Source organism: Staurois parvus, unplaced genomic scaffold (genome assembly GCF_062004578.1).
Source record: "Staurois parvus isolate SC_StPar_1 unplaced genomic scaffold, SC_StPar_1.0 ptg000019l, whole genome shotgun sequence".
Classification (NCBI taxonomy): Eukaryota; Metazoa; Chordata; class Amphibia; order Anura; family Ranidae; genus Staurois; species Staurois parvus.
Genome location: NW_028317815.1, coordinates 31,083,415 through 31,099,770, shown reverse-complemented (window position 1 = coordinate 31,099,770; position 16,356 = coordinate 31,083,415). Strand labels below are relative to the sequence as shown.

Genomic DNA, 16,356 nt, shown 5'->3' with positions numbered 1-16,356 from the left:
GACCACATCTGCTAAGGCTGTCGGGACTTGCAGTTCATTCATTCACAGAGGTCCGTGGATAAATGACGTGGCCGTGTGGGCAAAGCCCTGCACGGCTGTGCTGTTTTCAAATTTCACAGATAGTACAAGGAGACTTCTCCCAGTACTGTCTGTCAGAGGGAGGGGGGCAGCGGGCTCAGCTGCTGCTATGGAAACTTGTTACACGTTCCACCCTAAAAACGGGTGCAAAATGTAACATGTTCCCAAAGGTGAACATATCCTTTAAATAGCATTTTTGGTTTGTGGTGCTCAGATGCAGTGTAATTCCACCTTAAGGTAAAAATACCCCACAAAAGTAATAGCAATAACATTTTAGAAAACAGGAGCTTACTTCCAATGACTACCCACCAGACTTTTACATATCCATGGGACAAGCGCTTACTACTTACTACTAATCAAGAACACGGGGACATGACCTTAAACTAACTGGAGGAATGTCCAAAACTAATCTCAGAAAGTACTATTTTACTGAAAGAGTAATTGATGCTTGGAATAAACTTCCAGCAGTGGTAGTGAGCCAGTCAACAGTAAATAGCTTCAAATATGCTTAGGACAAACATAGATCTATACTCAGATAAAAAAAGTTAACAAAAAAAACCAACCCCCCCAAAAAAACAAAAAAACAAAAGCAAAAACAAAAACCCCACAAACAATACAAAAAAAAAAACAGGCAGACTCAATGGAGCACTCGATCTTTTTCTGCCGTCACTTTTCTGTTTCTGTGTTTCTACTGTGTTCCTATCATCAACAAATAATCTATGTTGCTTTTGCTTGAGTGAATACTATTTACAAGATTTCAAACTACATACTATTACTTACTATAAGGAAAGTGATACAAAACTAGAATAAATAGTGAACAACCTGATCTGTTTTTGTAAATATACTTTTTATTATTAAATAGAAATTTAAAAAAAACCTTCCTTTTGACACTACCATAACATTTACTACCTTTAGTAAAACACCCCTGTAACATTCACATTTCAGCTGGGATCAATAATAAACCTAATTGGAAACAACTAAAGACAGAGCAATAAATAAGGCATACACAAAAAATAAATACTTCAGTCTCCACAGTGGAAGTTTACCAGGGAAGGCGGATCCATTACATTTTAATTAGACTGTTTGCAATCTTAAATTAAAGCTACTAACTTCCAAACCAAAATGTAATATATTGCATATGGCCTCTCTCTATGCAAACTCTCCTAGAAGTCTTTCCTCCGGGCAGCAGCGTTTTGGCAGAACAAAGCCTGATACTTGTAAAAGTGATGCTTTTACAAGCTTTAGGGGCAATTACAGGCGTCAAGAGCTTGAACGGTAATTAATTTCATTGACCAGAATAATAATTTTATTCTGGCCATTGAAATTAATTAAAGCTGAAGCGCTAACTGCACCTAGCATTTAGGTGTGTTTAGATGTGCTTAGCAGTGTTTGGCAGCATCAAGCATTTTTTCTGGCAAAACTCTGCTGCTCCTGGATGCACTGGCAGTGTTTTTTTTCCTGCCTCTAAAAGCCTTTGCCGCTAAACGCTGCTAAAAGCCTGTGTGTGCGTAGACAGCCTGATGCCCCCAGAAGCAGCTGCAAAAGTGTCAAATGTGCATGAGGTCTAAGGCTAAGTTCACACTAGCCTTGTTTGCAAGCGGCAGACAGGCGTTTGGGAGCGTTTTTATCGTTTCCCAAACGCGTGTGAAAATTCTGCACATTGCAGCACATTTTGCTGTTCACATGGGAGCGTTAGCGTCGCGGCAAAACGAACGCCTCTGGTCGAGTCAGGAGGAGCTTAAGCCTCCTAATCAAGTCTATGGTGCCGCTGCAATGCGTTTGCGGGGCGTTTGCGGAGCGTTAACACCATTCAAACTTCATTATAGGTGTTTGTGGGGCGTTTGTAATGCTTGGCAAATGCCTAGCAACCACCGCTAAACCACGCATGCGGCATTTGCGGAGCATTAAAAAATGCTCCGCAAACCCCAGACCAACGCTTGTCAAACGCTATAGAGGCGTTTGACAAGAGCTGGAAAACAGTCAAGTGTGAACGAGCCCTAAGGGTGCAGAGACATCTTTGGACAGCAGCATTGTCAGTCTGGGAGGAAGGGAGTGTTACACTAGGTTCACACCTATGCATTTTCTGCTGTGATTTGCAAAAACGCACAGCAGTCCATTTGTCATGATTTCCTATGAGACAGGTTCACATCAAGCGTCAGGAACTTTTTAAAATGAAAAATGTTGCGTTTTTTATGCGTTTCGCATTTTAGACTGCCCAGCAAGAAGTAAGAAATAGAATGAAAAAAAACCCCACGAAAAACATCAAAAACACATGCATAGGTGTGAACCTAGCATAAGATGCACTGGCAGATTTAGATACACCAAACAAATTGAAGCCAAACTCCCATGTCAGTGTTAATGGTTTGTCTCAACCCTTTAACTGCTACATCTGCAAGACAGTTTTTTTCAGTTGAAAAGCAGACTTGCTGGCTGGATCACCAGGTTAAAATAAAGAAATGAAAGGCTAAAAATTAATGAACTAATGCAGCCCCCACATCTAAGAATTGTTAAGTTACAATATAATAAATGCTTGCTTTGGGGTTTAATTGCTGGTTAAAATTTGGCTGGTCCAGAGGAGACTGACCAAATTTCAATCAGTGTGTGGACTCCATCATTCAATAGAAGTCAAATCTTTAATTGACTTCTGTCAAAGAGTCTTGTTGGAAAATCTTCTGACAATAAGGCTCCATGCACACTTGACGTTTTCATAACACTGGTAACATTAGCTGTGTAAAAGTCACATTAAAAACAAGAGTTTTTCAGCTTTTTTTTAGCGTTTTTGCATTAGCGTTTAGCACCGTTTTGTCACGATTAGCGGCGTTTTCCCACATTTTTCCGCATTTGTGTTTTTTTTAGCATTCTTTTTTACCAAAACAAATATTTTTTTGGTCAACAAAAGTCCAAAGATGCTGGTTTGCAGTTTTACCGCTTTTTAAGGAGTTTGCCGCGTTTTACAGCGTTAGAGCATTTTTACAGCTAAAAAACTCCTCTAGAAACCCACTAGTCCTGGGTTTTTTTCCAGCCAAAAAACGTTGATTACAGTCTGTGTGCATGGACACATAGGATAACATGTTGGGGGGTTTACTGGCTATAGAAAAAACTGTCAAAAGCCAAAAACAGCTGCTGTAAAAACGTCAAGTGTGCATGAGGACTTATGCAGCCCATACATGGTTCGAATTCCGAATGATTTTTCGTCCGAAAATTGGAAACGTCGTTTGCTTGGTAATCCGATGGTGCCATCATTGATTTCGAAAATCGTCCGACCAAGTCATAAAGTTCAACCCATACAACATGCAAAACTTCTGTTCCTTCCAGGTCACGGCTCATGCGCATATTCTTTTCGGAAAAACGATCGTATGATTTGACCATCATTGAGTCGAAAATCGGTTGCTTTTCACTAATTTTCCAACATGCCCGATCGCCGAAAAGGGGAGGAACCACGAAAATCAGCCGGTGCCATTAACCCACTAAAAGAGCGAAAATCGTCCGATTATTCTTAGGTCCAGTTTTCGGATGAAAAATTGGGCGATTTTCGACCCATGTATGGCCGGCCTTAGCGTCTGCAGCCAATGAGCTGCAACCACTGATCAGTGTACTATATAAGTTTAAAATCTGCATCTAAAACAGACTATACAAGGAAAGCCCAGACTTCAGCAGACTCATACATGTGACTGAGCTCTCACACCAATGGTTACACATTCCTGACAAGTCAATGACAAACCTACAAGTAAGTCATTAATAATGAGTAAGCCTAGCTCCCTCCCGACTGGCTTTTCCTGCCACCTTTAACTTCTCTTTTCCATCATAAACCAAAGTCACTCTTAGTATAACTAAGGGCAATTCATTTTGTTTTGGATAGAGTGGAGAGGGATTAGAACACCTGCCAGGTATTTATTGCTGCCTGTGCCCCCATTAGGGAGATTCACCCTCTATTTGTCCTGTTTACTATTATCATTGAAAGTGAAAGTAAAAGAATATCCCAAATTTTGGGTTGTCCCCAGAGGGTAAAAGAGGGGAAATCTTCCAATGTGGACTCTAGATCTGGTGACCTGGGGGTCCCCAAGGATTTCTCTTCATTTAAAGGGATTTCCTCTCACTTCCTGTGTGGCTATGGGACAGGAATTGAAGGGAAATCTCTTATTAGGACACAGATGGCAAAGAAAATCTGACAGTGGTAATAACCCTCCCATACTCAATCCAAAATGAAAACAAGCTTTGCCTATAGTTCTATTTTAAATGTTAAAAAATCCATATCAAGCTAAGTAGATGAGAACATCATTGCTGCCAAGAAATCATAAGTGTAGATAAAGTAAGGGCAAATACATGTAAGCAGAATTTTGTGAAACGTGTTGGGCTGTCATGTATTATACAGTACATTTGCAAGGGTGTCATCAAGCTAATATGATATATACCTTCATTGGTGAAAAATACCTGCTGATGAGTATTAACTCAACAGGCTAACACACACATTAAAGCCTCCATTCTCAGCCAAGGTACTCTGGGAGCTTAGGGTTCCTCTAGAGCTGTGGCTGATTGACCTCCCATCTGATGGTGCCTGCATAGTTTCAGGTCCAATGCCACTTGGCAGAGCCAATGGCATGACACCAGGGATCTGTTTAGCTGTCTGTAAGAGTGACATTCTAACCATCATTGCAAAGGGAATGTTTTTCCCACTGACCAATGTAAGGGTTTTCCCACTGACCATCACTATAAGAAGCAATATTTCCACTGATCGCCAATGTAAGGATCTTCTCAATGATCACCAGTGTAAAGCACATTCTTCCCAGCAACCACCAATGTAAGGGTCTTCCCACTAACTACCAATGTAAGGATCTACTCACTGACCACCAATGTAAAGGCCATTTTTTCCACCGACCACAATTGTAAGTGTCTTCCCACTAACCATCAATGTAAGGGTCTCTTCAACAACCAGCATTGTAAGGGTCCTCTCACTAGCCACCAATGTAAGGGTCTTCCGACTGACCAAGAATATAAGCGGCATCTCCTAGATTGTAAGCTCTAACTAGCAGGGCCCTCTGTTTCCTCTTGTACCAAATCGTATTGTAACTGTAATATCTACCTTCATTTTGTAAAGCACTGTGCAAATTGTTGGTGTTATACAAATTCTGTATATTAATAACAATTGCAATCACTGACCACCAATGTAAGGGTCTTCCCACTGGCCACCAATGTAAGGGTTCTCTCACTGGCCACCAATGTAAGGGTTCTCTCACTGGCCACCAATGTAAGGGTCTTCCCACTGACCACCAATGTAAGGGTCTTCCCACTGACCACCAATATAAGAGGTGTTTCTCTCGCTCACCACCAATGTAAAGGTATTCCCTCTAACCACCAATGTAAGGGACTTCCCGCTGACCACCAATGTAAGGGTCTTCCCGCTAACAACCAAAGTAAGGGTCTTCCTGCTAACCACCAATATACGGGACTTCCCTCTAACCACCAATGTAACGGTCCTCTCACTGGCCACCAATATAAGGGTGTTCCCACTGACCACCAATATAAGAGGCATTGCTCTCACTGACCACCAATGTAAGGGTCTTCCTGCTAACCTCCAGTGTAAGGGACTTTCCACTGACCACCAATGTAAAGGTCCTCTCACTGGCCACCAATGTAAGGGTCTTCCCACTGACCACCAATATAATAAGCATTGCTCTCACTGGCAACCAATGTAAAGGTCTTCCCTCTAATCCCCAATGTAAGGGACTTCCCGCTGACCACCAATGTAAGGGTCTTTCCACTAACCACCAATGTAAGGGTCTTCCTGCTAACCACCAATGTAAAGGTCCTTTCACTGGCCACCAATATAAGGGTCTTCCCATTGACCACCAATATAAGAAGCATTGCTCTTGCAACCAATGTAAGGGTCTTCCCGCTGACCACCAATGTAAGGGTCTTCCTGCTAACCAACAATGTAAAGGTCCTTTCACTGGCCACCAATATAAGGGTCTTCCCACTGACCACCAATATAAGAGGCATTGCTCTCACTGACCACCAATATAAGGGTCTTCCCGCTAACCACCAATGTAAAGGACTTCCTGCTGACCACCAATGTAAGGGTCCTCTCAATGGCCACCAATGTAAGGGTCACTTCTCCCGCTGACCTCAGATAACTAATTTTAGCAGGCGTTCCTGCTTTCAAGGGTTCCCCTGGGGAAAAAAAGTTGAGAAAAGTTGAGGAAGGCAGTGCTAAGCCATGTTAAAAATGTATGTTTTGTAAATTTACGCAGGTTACAAAGTTCATTAAGTTGGATAATTTTTCTGAATTCAGACTATAAAAATGTCCTGTTGCCTACAATCAGAACATTTAAATTGTGTTTCTCTTATCAGACACCTACTATAAGTTAAACACTGCTTGCTATATGTAGAGCTAGCTGGGGACTGCTGAGACAGACAGTGTCACCTGCCTTGAACTCTGCAGACTGAACACTTTGCCACTTAACAAGGTCTCAGGAGCTGCCAAAGGGATCCAGCACACACACTGTACAGTCCTCCCTGCATGCTCCTGGCCTTTCCTGTACACATTACAGCCATGGATGACATAGGCTCATCATCATCAATAATTGTGCCTGTGTTTTGTTGATGAATACAGCGATCAAACCGGCTTTTATATTATTATTATAAATATAATCCAAGAAAAAGGCAGTATATAGCTCCATCCCAGAGGGGAAAGGGCAGGTTTGCTTTGTAAATAGTGACTATAAAATGTGCTAGAACATGACAGTATGAGTAAATGTGCCGTGCAATGGTCTGGCGTGAAGCCTGCGCCTGGCTCTGTGTGGGCTCCTTCCAGCTTTTGTCCTCTGCAGCCCTATTAATTCATCAGCTTGTCTGTCATTGTGTCTCCCTGCGGACAGCAAAACAAACTGTCACTGGGGAAGGAGGGGGGGGGGGGGTTCGATGACAGGCCCATACAGCAGGCAGACTGTACCCCATTGCAGACCAGATCACACAGATAAAAGGACAGGGGGGATCAGTGCTGCAGCTGCTGCAGAACCTCTTGGAATCAGCAGACAGACACACTCATACAATCAGTCAGTGTCCTATGATCCTTAATCTGGTATGTTGTCCTGATCATTGTATAGGCTGCCTGCCTGCTGTCACTGATCCCCCAGCTGTCACTTTCCTGACAGGTGTCACCCAAACACAGCAGCACAATGCCCACAGCTTACCTTGCTTCACCAGTTTGTAGCTCTGGGATTTCCTGCTCCTCTTCCTTTCAGAGAACTCCATTGTGGAGCAGTTTGGTGGTCCTGGCTATTGTTGCTGGAGGCAATCAGAAGGAGCAGAGGGGGAGAAGGAAGATCAGGGAGATTAAGAAGACAGTGAAGAGGAGGAAGGGGAGGAGGAGGGGGGAAGAAATGGGAAAGACTTGTAATAGAAGCCCCAGAGTGGCACAGTGCACAGGACCAGGGGCTGCCAGGCACTGGGAGCTCTCACTTCCAACTGCTGCCAGATGGGAAAGTTTTTCCTGGCTTCCAATGGGAATGTTTGGAGGAATAATGAAGAGCTGTCAGATCACAATCCCTGGGAGCTCCCTGGAGGTTCTCATCATTTCCCCACAGCACCCTGAGCTCCCGGCAATTAGACATCCGAGGTCCCCCGAGGACTGAGAGCCACACACAGGGCCCTCTCTCTCTCTCTCTCTCTCCCTCTCTCTGTGTTTTGCTTTCTCCTTTTTTTTCTTTTAGGGTCAATGATAAACAAGGGAGAGAATGACTTAGTGATGGAGGGGAGGGCGACACCTGCTGGTGAAGAGTGGTATTGCAGGAGTGTTCAGGGTGATGTATGGTGAGTCGTCACAGCCGGGTGTTCAGCAGAAGGAGGGAGGGATGGCTCAGCCTACAGGCGGCCGGCAGACAGCTGGCAGACACGCATGCGCAGTGAGTGCTCCTGCAGGTGACAAGTGTGTGTGTGTGTCATCCTACGATCTTACACTACATGCAGTGGATGGAGCCACTTAATGATCTTCCTGGATGTCACCATAATAAGACAGCACTGCTCTCAATGTCACAATCCATTACTCAGAAATGATGACCACAGGGAGCATTCCATGTGATCATTGCAAAATAAAGTGCAATAACTGACTGCTATGCACGAATTAGATCCCATTTTTTTTGGTTTGTGATCCGTATTACCCTAGGTTCACACCTAAGCGTTCTCTGCAGCGTTTTGCAGAAACGCAGTACAGTCCATTTAACATGATTTCCTATGGGACAGGTTCACATCTCCACGTTTTCAAGCGGTGTGTTTTTTGGAAAAGGTCAGGGACTTTTTTTAACGCAAAAAGTTGCGTTTTTGTTTCTATATGGAAACGCTGCAGAAAAGCATGTACTGCGTTTTTGCTGCATTTATGCTGCATTTTTGATGCGTTTTGCATTTTAAATCTGCCTAGCAACAAGAAAAAAAATGACACCCCCCCGCAAAACGCATAAAAAAGGTGCAAAAACGCAATGCAAAATGCAATGCAGAAACAGCTCAAACACAACCTGCATAGGTGTGAACCTAGCCTAAAGCAGGTGCAGTAGTGCCCTTGCGCTTTTTTGCACTGCGTTCGGGGCAACTGATTCATATCAATGGAATGCCCTACGATTGACATTTGTACAAAAGGGTGGGTACCTTTTTCTTTAACAAGAATTGCAATTTGTAATGCAATTTGACAGTTCAAAACCACACGGCAAGTTGCATCCCATTTGCGACAATGGAACCGTTCAAATTGTCACGACTCAAGTTGCAGTGACTTTGAAAAAGGTTTCTGCACTACTTTTTTGCGATTTCACTGCGGCTTGCATTGACTTCTGTTAAATGAAGTTGCAAGCCTCATATATAATTGAACATCCAAAATGCACTGATCTGCAGTTTTGAAATTGCGCTGAAGTAGCATGATGTCAAAGCCGCATTGGTGTGAACCAGGGCTTAAAGCGGTGATAAACTCTAATAAAAAAAAAAAAGAAAATCTGGTGCCCTGCAAGTTAACCTCCCTGCGGTATTACCGAGTGTAGCTCGGGGTAAAGTTTCAGTACCACAAGTGGTAACCCCGAGCTACACTCAGGCTTACCATACGGCGCTGCTCTGGGACCTGTTCTTCTCTACCTTGTCCTGCGCTCCTGCAATGTCCCTCCTGCAGTGTCCCCTGCAATGTAATCCAGCAGATGCCAGCATCTGTCATCTGGGTTCCATCCCCTGCGACGTCGGGACGTACAGGGGACGGAACGGCGGGAAATTTGAAAATGACAAAAAGTGACATTCACTAAATACACTAAAATCACATAGTAAAACATTACTGTATCAAAGCATTTCACATACATTTTGTCCCTAGTGCTTTGTCCTGTGCCCTGCCTGCATTTTTACTGTTCTTTCTGCCTGGAAACTGAGAAACGTCCATGGCGTCCAAAAAGCGTCCCTATAGGTCAAAAGCGGTTTTAGACCAGTTAGAGAACAGCGATAGTAAATCAGAACTACTTGCAGAATTGAGTGATAATGATTTGTGGGGAAATTCGTCATCAGTCACTGAAAACGATTTTGCGACTTTGCTCAGTGATGTGTGAACTTGGCGCTATATTTCAAATTTCAGTGTTTTTGGTTTGATTATATTATTGAATTAAATTTATTATTATTATATTATTATTTTTATGATTATTTATTATATTATTTATGATTTCGTGTTTCAAATTTTAACATACCCGGGATGTTTCCTAGACTCTTGTTCGGACAGATTTCAGTAAGTTATTCCTAAAAATTACAGGCCTACAATAAAAAAAATACATATTTCCATGGAAAAAAATGTACTGCTGTGAGCACAGAAATACTGACATAATCAGACCGCTAGGGAGGCTAATGTGATAATATGCTAGTATACGTCACATACAACACATAGTGGAAGATACCGCTGCCAGGGCTTCCATCTTCATCTGTCTGAATGGCTGAGCCATGGTGATGTCACTCCTGTGCATGTGCACAGAAGACACAGTTGCGGCGCATGGCTCCCAATGGATGATACATGAGTATGCCGTCCATTCAGTGCGCATGTGCCGGTGACCTCACCAGCTGCAAAACGTGAACATCCCCTAAACGATGCAAATTTAGGAGATATTAATTTTACCTACAGGTAAGCTTTATTATAAGTATACCTGTAGGTAAAAGTGACAAAGTGGAGTTTACTGCTACTTGAAATGACATCTCAGTATAATGCATGGCAATAGGTTACCATGTGTTGTGGTACAGTTCAGAACATGTGCGTTGCCTTGTGCAGTTGGGGTGCCATTACTGTGCAGTCAGGAGCATCTGTAGCTAAAACAAACTGTGCAGCTTTGATCAAAGTGTAAGAATGCTATAGGTGTAAGCCAATTATGTACCTCCTGAAGCCTGACTGGAAAACTCCTGGGACATTGCTAAGGACATTGCTAAGAGGTGTCTAGCTGTTACTGTTCACCTTCATCATCCCAGGAGCAAGCAAGCTCATGTGAAGGTGCATAGAAACAGCTAGTCATCTCTTAGCAATGTCCTTAGCAACGTCTCAGGTGTTTTCCAGTCAGGCTTCAGGAGGTACATAAATGGCCTACACCTATAGCAAGGGCATTATTCAGCTTTGGTCAAGGCTGCACAGTTATCAAGTGTGAGTGTGTTATATGTCGTATGGATGATTTAGTTTTTCTTGTTTGTATCTTATCTTCCTTTTCTTGTACCCAGGTGTGCCATTGTACATGCATCTTATGTTACCACGTTGTAGATGTCACCTTCTCGTTTTCATGTTCTTGATGGGTATATTTCCCTCGGTGTTTGACAGGCCTCATTGTCCCTATGGGCTTTTGTGTTTTCTGGATATCTCATAGAAAAAAACTGAAAAATATACACATTTAAAAAAAAAAATATATATATATAAATTTTTTTTATTTTTTTATTTTTATTTTTTCATCTACTGATATCCCTTGCCTGCAGAAGCAGTTTTTTGGTGCAGGTGAACTAACCCCTTAAGAATGTATGGCACCACAGCACATCTGCCAGAACATAGCATGTTTTGATGTACTGAGGGGATACATGATATCACACGTGTTCCCACATTGCAAAAGTGGGAACAGGACAAAGGTTTGGTGTATAAAATACAGAGCAGCCTTCTCAACCAGGATTCCTCCAGATCAGCCCTTCTCAATCAGGGTTCTATGGAACTGTTGGGTTCCACCACAGGTTACTAGGGGTCAGTGACGTCCCTAGGCGGGTTGCAGGGGGTGCGCATCACACAGGGTGACACCTATTGCACGGGGTGATACCGGACCCTCTCCACGAAAAGGTAAGTTTTAAAGCAAGCCAACGATCCCCACAAGATGGATCGGATCTGTGGATTGAGCATAATGGATCGGAGTCCTATCCATTATGCTCCCCAATCTGCAGATGCAATCCATCTTGCGGGGATCGTCAGCTTGCAACCTATAAGGGGTTAACTGATCTAGGTAAGGCTCTGCAAGATCCTGGACTTGTCTGTAACCAGGAAATGCGGCTGTGATAGCAGGAACCTCCTCCATCTGACCACTTCTCCATCATGTGCAGACCAGACCAGTGTTGAAAGACCAGTTAATAGGTTGCAAGCCGACAATCCCTGCACGATGGATCGGATCTGATTGGGGAGCATAATGGATTGGACTCCGATACATTGTGCTCTATCCGCAGATCCGATTGTCGGATCGTCGGAGGGGTAACACCAAGTGTTACCGCACCGGGTGACACCAACCCTAGGAACGCCCGTTAGGGGTTCCATGAACTATGAGCAATTTCTGCATTTCAGATGAGTAACCACTGACACCAATGATTTTATTAGCTGCTGCATTTGTAAAGGTGGATTCCCATTACTGTAAAAATCGTTTTTTCCATCGACCATCACAGCAATATACCCTAAGCTGTAGAAAAAGGGTTCCCTGAGACAAGAATGTTATTTCAAGGGTTCCTTCGTGCTAAAAAAGGATGAAAAAGGCTGCTCCAGAGCAGGGGCGGACTGACCATTTGGAAACTCGGGCACTGCCCAAGGGCCCGGGGTCAGTAGGGGGTCCCATGAGATGCCCCTGATACCTTTTTCATAGGCTTTTTTGAATTTGGACAAGGATACAGGGGCCACATGATCCCCTATTACCCGGGGGCCCCATGAGTTGTCAGTCCCCCCCTGCTCCAGAGGTCACTAGTGGCTCCTTGAGCTGTGACTAATTGACATGCCATCTGAAGGTTCCAGGGCCAACACCACTTGACACAACCAGTGGAATGACACCTCTTAATTTTTTTTAGTACCTGTAGGGCTGATATTCTCACCAACAGTGTTTGGAGGGGCCTTATTCCCTGATCAACAATGAGAGAGGCATTCTTTCCATAGACCCCTGATTAAATTAATTTTAGCAGAGATTCCCCTAGAACTGAACATTATTGTTTAAATGGTTCCTCAGGGATAAAAAGATTGAGAAAGGTAAGTAAAGGTGCATTTATATAGTCAAAACCATAGTCAAAACATAGAAAACAAGATATGCATTTAGATATACTTCAAGGGCTTCTTCAGACCAGACCGTTTGTGTGCTAACGTGTTGTTTTGTAAATTAATATGTGTTTTGTTAAGGCAGTCTACTCATTTTGACTTTGTAGCCAAAGCACAAGAACAGACAAAAAAAGACACAGTCATTTTTTTCTGACACAGCACCAAACACTCAGAATATTGAAGTATGGCCAAGCATAAGATCCCCAGTACCCAGGGGTACACTCAATCAGATGACTTTATCAGTCAACATGCGTGTTGTCCACCTTGGAGAGGCAGAGCCAGGGTGGAATGTGATAGGGAGATATAGAAAAATGGCGGTCTATATGTGAAGACACAGCAAGAACACTGGGGTGATGTGTATTCTCTCTATAGACTAGTTAAAGTGATTGTAAACCCCTACCGTGTAAAACAACCCATTCAGTTTAAAAAACAAAAACTGAAAGCCAAAACATTTGTGTATAGATGTACAAAACACATTTTAAATACCTTTTTTCCCTTTTTTATAAGTGATCACATTCTCAACTGCATAGGAGTTAGGGGACGAGAAACAGCAGCACACAGATCTTCCCAGTGAAATGCTGTGCAGGGAAGGGGAGGGGGTGTCAGAACAAGTCCGGTCATTGGAGGAGAACAGGCTGAGTTTGCAGCACAGCTAGAGGACTGACCACAGTGTGTTCTCCTGTCTAGTGTCTAGTGTGGTCAGTTTTTAATAGAAAAGCAGAGGGACTATCAGGGATACCAGGGATTTCACACAAAGGAAGCAATACAAATAGAACAGGATACTTTTTCATACAAGTACATGGTACAGCAGGCACATATCAGGAATATGAAATGTTGGGTTTACATATTCTTTAACTACTTGCCGACCGCCCTATAGCAGAAATATTGCTACGGGGTGTGATTTTGCATTTACGGGCAGGGAGCACGCAGGAGCCCCATGCGCGCCCTTCCCGCACCACCATTCAGGGTCACTGCTATCAATCACCGGGCCCCGGATGGTAATTACTCGCAGGCGCCCAGTGATTTTCAATGATCTCTGAAGGGGAGGAGGACTGTTTTGTTTACTAACAGTCAACAGTCCTCCTCCCTGTCAGCTCGGGCACACTGCTCTGGGTGGCTGTGCTCAGCACAGCCATCCACAGCAGTGTGATTACAGTGAATCACACACACACACACACTGCCCCCTAGTAAAACACTCCCAGCACACAGTTCACCCTTTGATTGCCCCTAATGTTAACGCCTTCCTGCCCAGTGCCAATTAGTACGGTATCAGTGCTTTTTTTTTTTAGCACTGATCACTGTATTGGTGTCACTGGGGATCTCAGTGACACCAAGTCAGTTCTCCCCAGTGGAACTTATTGCAGTCCCGCTATAAGTCACTGATCACCGCCATTACTAGTAAAAGTAAAAAAAATAAAAAATTCCAGTATATATACTGCCATTTGTAAACGGTATAACTTTCACGTAAACCAATTAATTTACACATATTGGGATTTTTTTTTTAGCAAAGACATGTAGCAGAATACATTTTGGCCTAAATTTATGATAAAATTTGATTTTTTTAAATTTTTTTACTGGACATGTTTAATAGCAAAAAGTCAAAAATATTGTTTTTTTTCTCAAAATGTTTGGTCTTTTTTTCTTATAGTGCAAAAAATAAAAAAACACACAGGCGATCAAATACCACCAAAAGAAAGCTCAATTCATGGGAAAAAAGGGACGTAAATTTCATTTTGGTGCAGCATTGCATGACCACGCAATTCTCAGTTAAAATAATGCAGCGCTGTAACGCAACAAATGGCCTGATCAGAAAGGGGGGTAAATCCTCAGGAGGGCAAGTGGGTAAGGAGGGAAGCAGAGAAATGTAGCTTCCATGCACATAACCAGGAACGTGCAGTGTTGTGGGAAACCAGGTAAAGGAGCCTGCAGCTGCATCTGAGCATGGGGTGTAAACGGGTACTCAGCTACAATGTCTCTAGAAGGAGGGGGTGGGTGGAGAGCCCAGAAATTTTGGGATTGGACTCTTCTCCACTCTGCATGAAAGGTGCAGCATCTAGGGATTTGGGGGTTACTATCAGGGGTGCTGGGAGCCAGGGGTGCAATGGAAAAGGTTTAGATGTTGGGGTGCATTGTCAAGAGTGCTGGGAGGCAGGGAGGTTCAGAGTCCGGGGTGCTGGCTGGCAGTAGGGTGCAATGTCTGCGGTACTGAAGTGCAGTATCTGCGACCTTTCTATCATGCGGACCCTTTTACCTTTTATCAGCAACTGGAAACAGGTCTGCAGATAATGACTTCTGACTTTGCTGATCTGCTAGCTTGTTCCAGTTCATTACCTAACAAAAGACCAAAAGCCAGTGGGCCAGAAAACAACAGCCAGGCAACTGGTACTTTCACATGAAGTCAGCTGAGAGACCCCTTTTCAGGTTTTCATGGCTGTCTGTATCCTTGTTGGGGTGGTTCACTCTTTGCATTTGTCCTGGTGACCACTGTCAATGGAAATGAAGGAAACTGGAAAATCTAAAATTCTGACTTGTCACTGGAACAGAAATAGGGGAAACCTTCCAATGTTCTGGTGAAGATTTCACCTACTTCGGAGAGATCTCCTCTCATTTCCTGTTGTGTCTTGAGACAGGAAGTAAAGTTAACCTACTCAATGAACACAGCCCCCCACACACACAAAGAGGATTATTTCATGAGGTATAAAAACAAAGAAACAAAAATTTGGGGGGTTTTAGGGATATTTTAAGGAGTAAAGAGAGATCAAGCGAACCTGTAAACACTTCAAACAACCAATCATATGCAGGGGAGTTTAACCTGTTCATACATACATATGCATCCCTATGTAAACATTTTCTGTGCTGAGAGTGTGCTGAGTGTGCGCCCCGCATTCTCCCAGCACAGTTACCTGCAGGTGCCGGAAAGCTCCCGATGCATACTTATGATCAGGAGCTTTCTGATCATGTGACCACTGAGAGCCAATCATAGCGGCCACATGATTGTAATGCCCATCTCCAGCTCCTGGAATTTAGAACCTCTTAAAGGGCTTGGAGGTTACGTAATTAAATACATAGTTACATAGCTGGTTGGGCTGAAAAAGACAAAATTCCATCCAGTTCAACCCTTAAAAAAAAAGAAGTTATAATCCTACACCCACAGTTGATCCAGAGGAAGGCAACAAAAACCCAGCAAAGCATGATCCAATTTGCTCCTGCAGGGAAAAAAAATCCTTCCTGATCCCCGGAGAGGCAATTGGATATTCCCTGGATCAATTTTACCTATAAATGTTAGTATCCAGTTATATTCTGTGTATCAAGCCCAGTGGTGGTGGGAAGGGGTTAAAGTGATTCTAAAGGCTTATTTTTGTATAGAAAAAATAATAAACATGTCTATATTTACCTGCTGTGTGCAGTGGTTTTTCACAGTGCAGCCTGGAACCTACTCTTCTCAGGTCCCCCTGCCTACGCTCCTCCCTCCTGTGGGGTGCCTCCACAGCAAGCAGCTTGCTATGGGGGCACTAGCTGCTCCATGTATCCATTCCCACATAGAGCCACGGCTCGGCCCCGCCCCCTCTCTCTTCTCATTGGCTCACTGGCTGTGATTGACAGCAGTGGGAGCCAATGGCTCCAACTTCTGTCTCAGCCAATGAGAAGAGGGAGCCTCAGGATAGCCGAGACTCCGGGACACATCACTGGATTGAGAGGGTGCTTAGGTGAGTATTGGGGGGGCTGCTGCACTGAGTCTTTTTTGCACC

General features: G+C 43.6%; 1 protein-coding gene across 1 annotated transcript in view; it reads right to left on the bottom strand.

The window, feature by feature from the left end:
- The window catches only part of BEND7 (BEN domain containing 7), a 122,759-nt gene extending 114,994 nt beyond the window's left edge, over positions 1-7,765 (bottom strand). Inside the window, exon 1 of the mRNA XM_089686142.1 lies at positions 7,269-7,765. Coding sequence (XP_089542268.1) covers positions 7,269-7,329 — 61 coding nt within the window. The 5' untranslated portion in view covers positions 7,330-7,765. The remainder of the gene's footprint in view (positions 1-7,268) is intronic.
- Between the last annotated feature and the right edge of the window lie 8,591 nt (positions 7,766-16,356).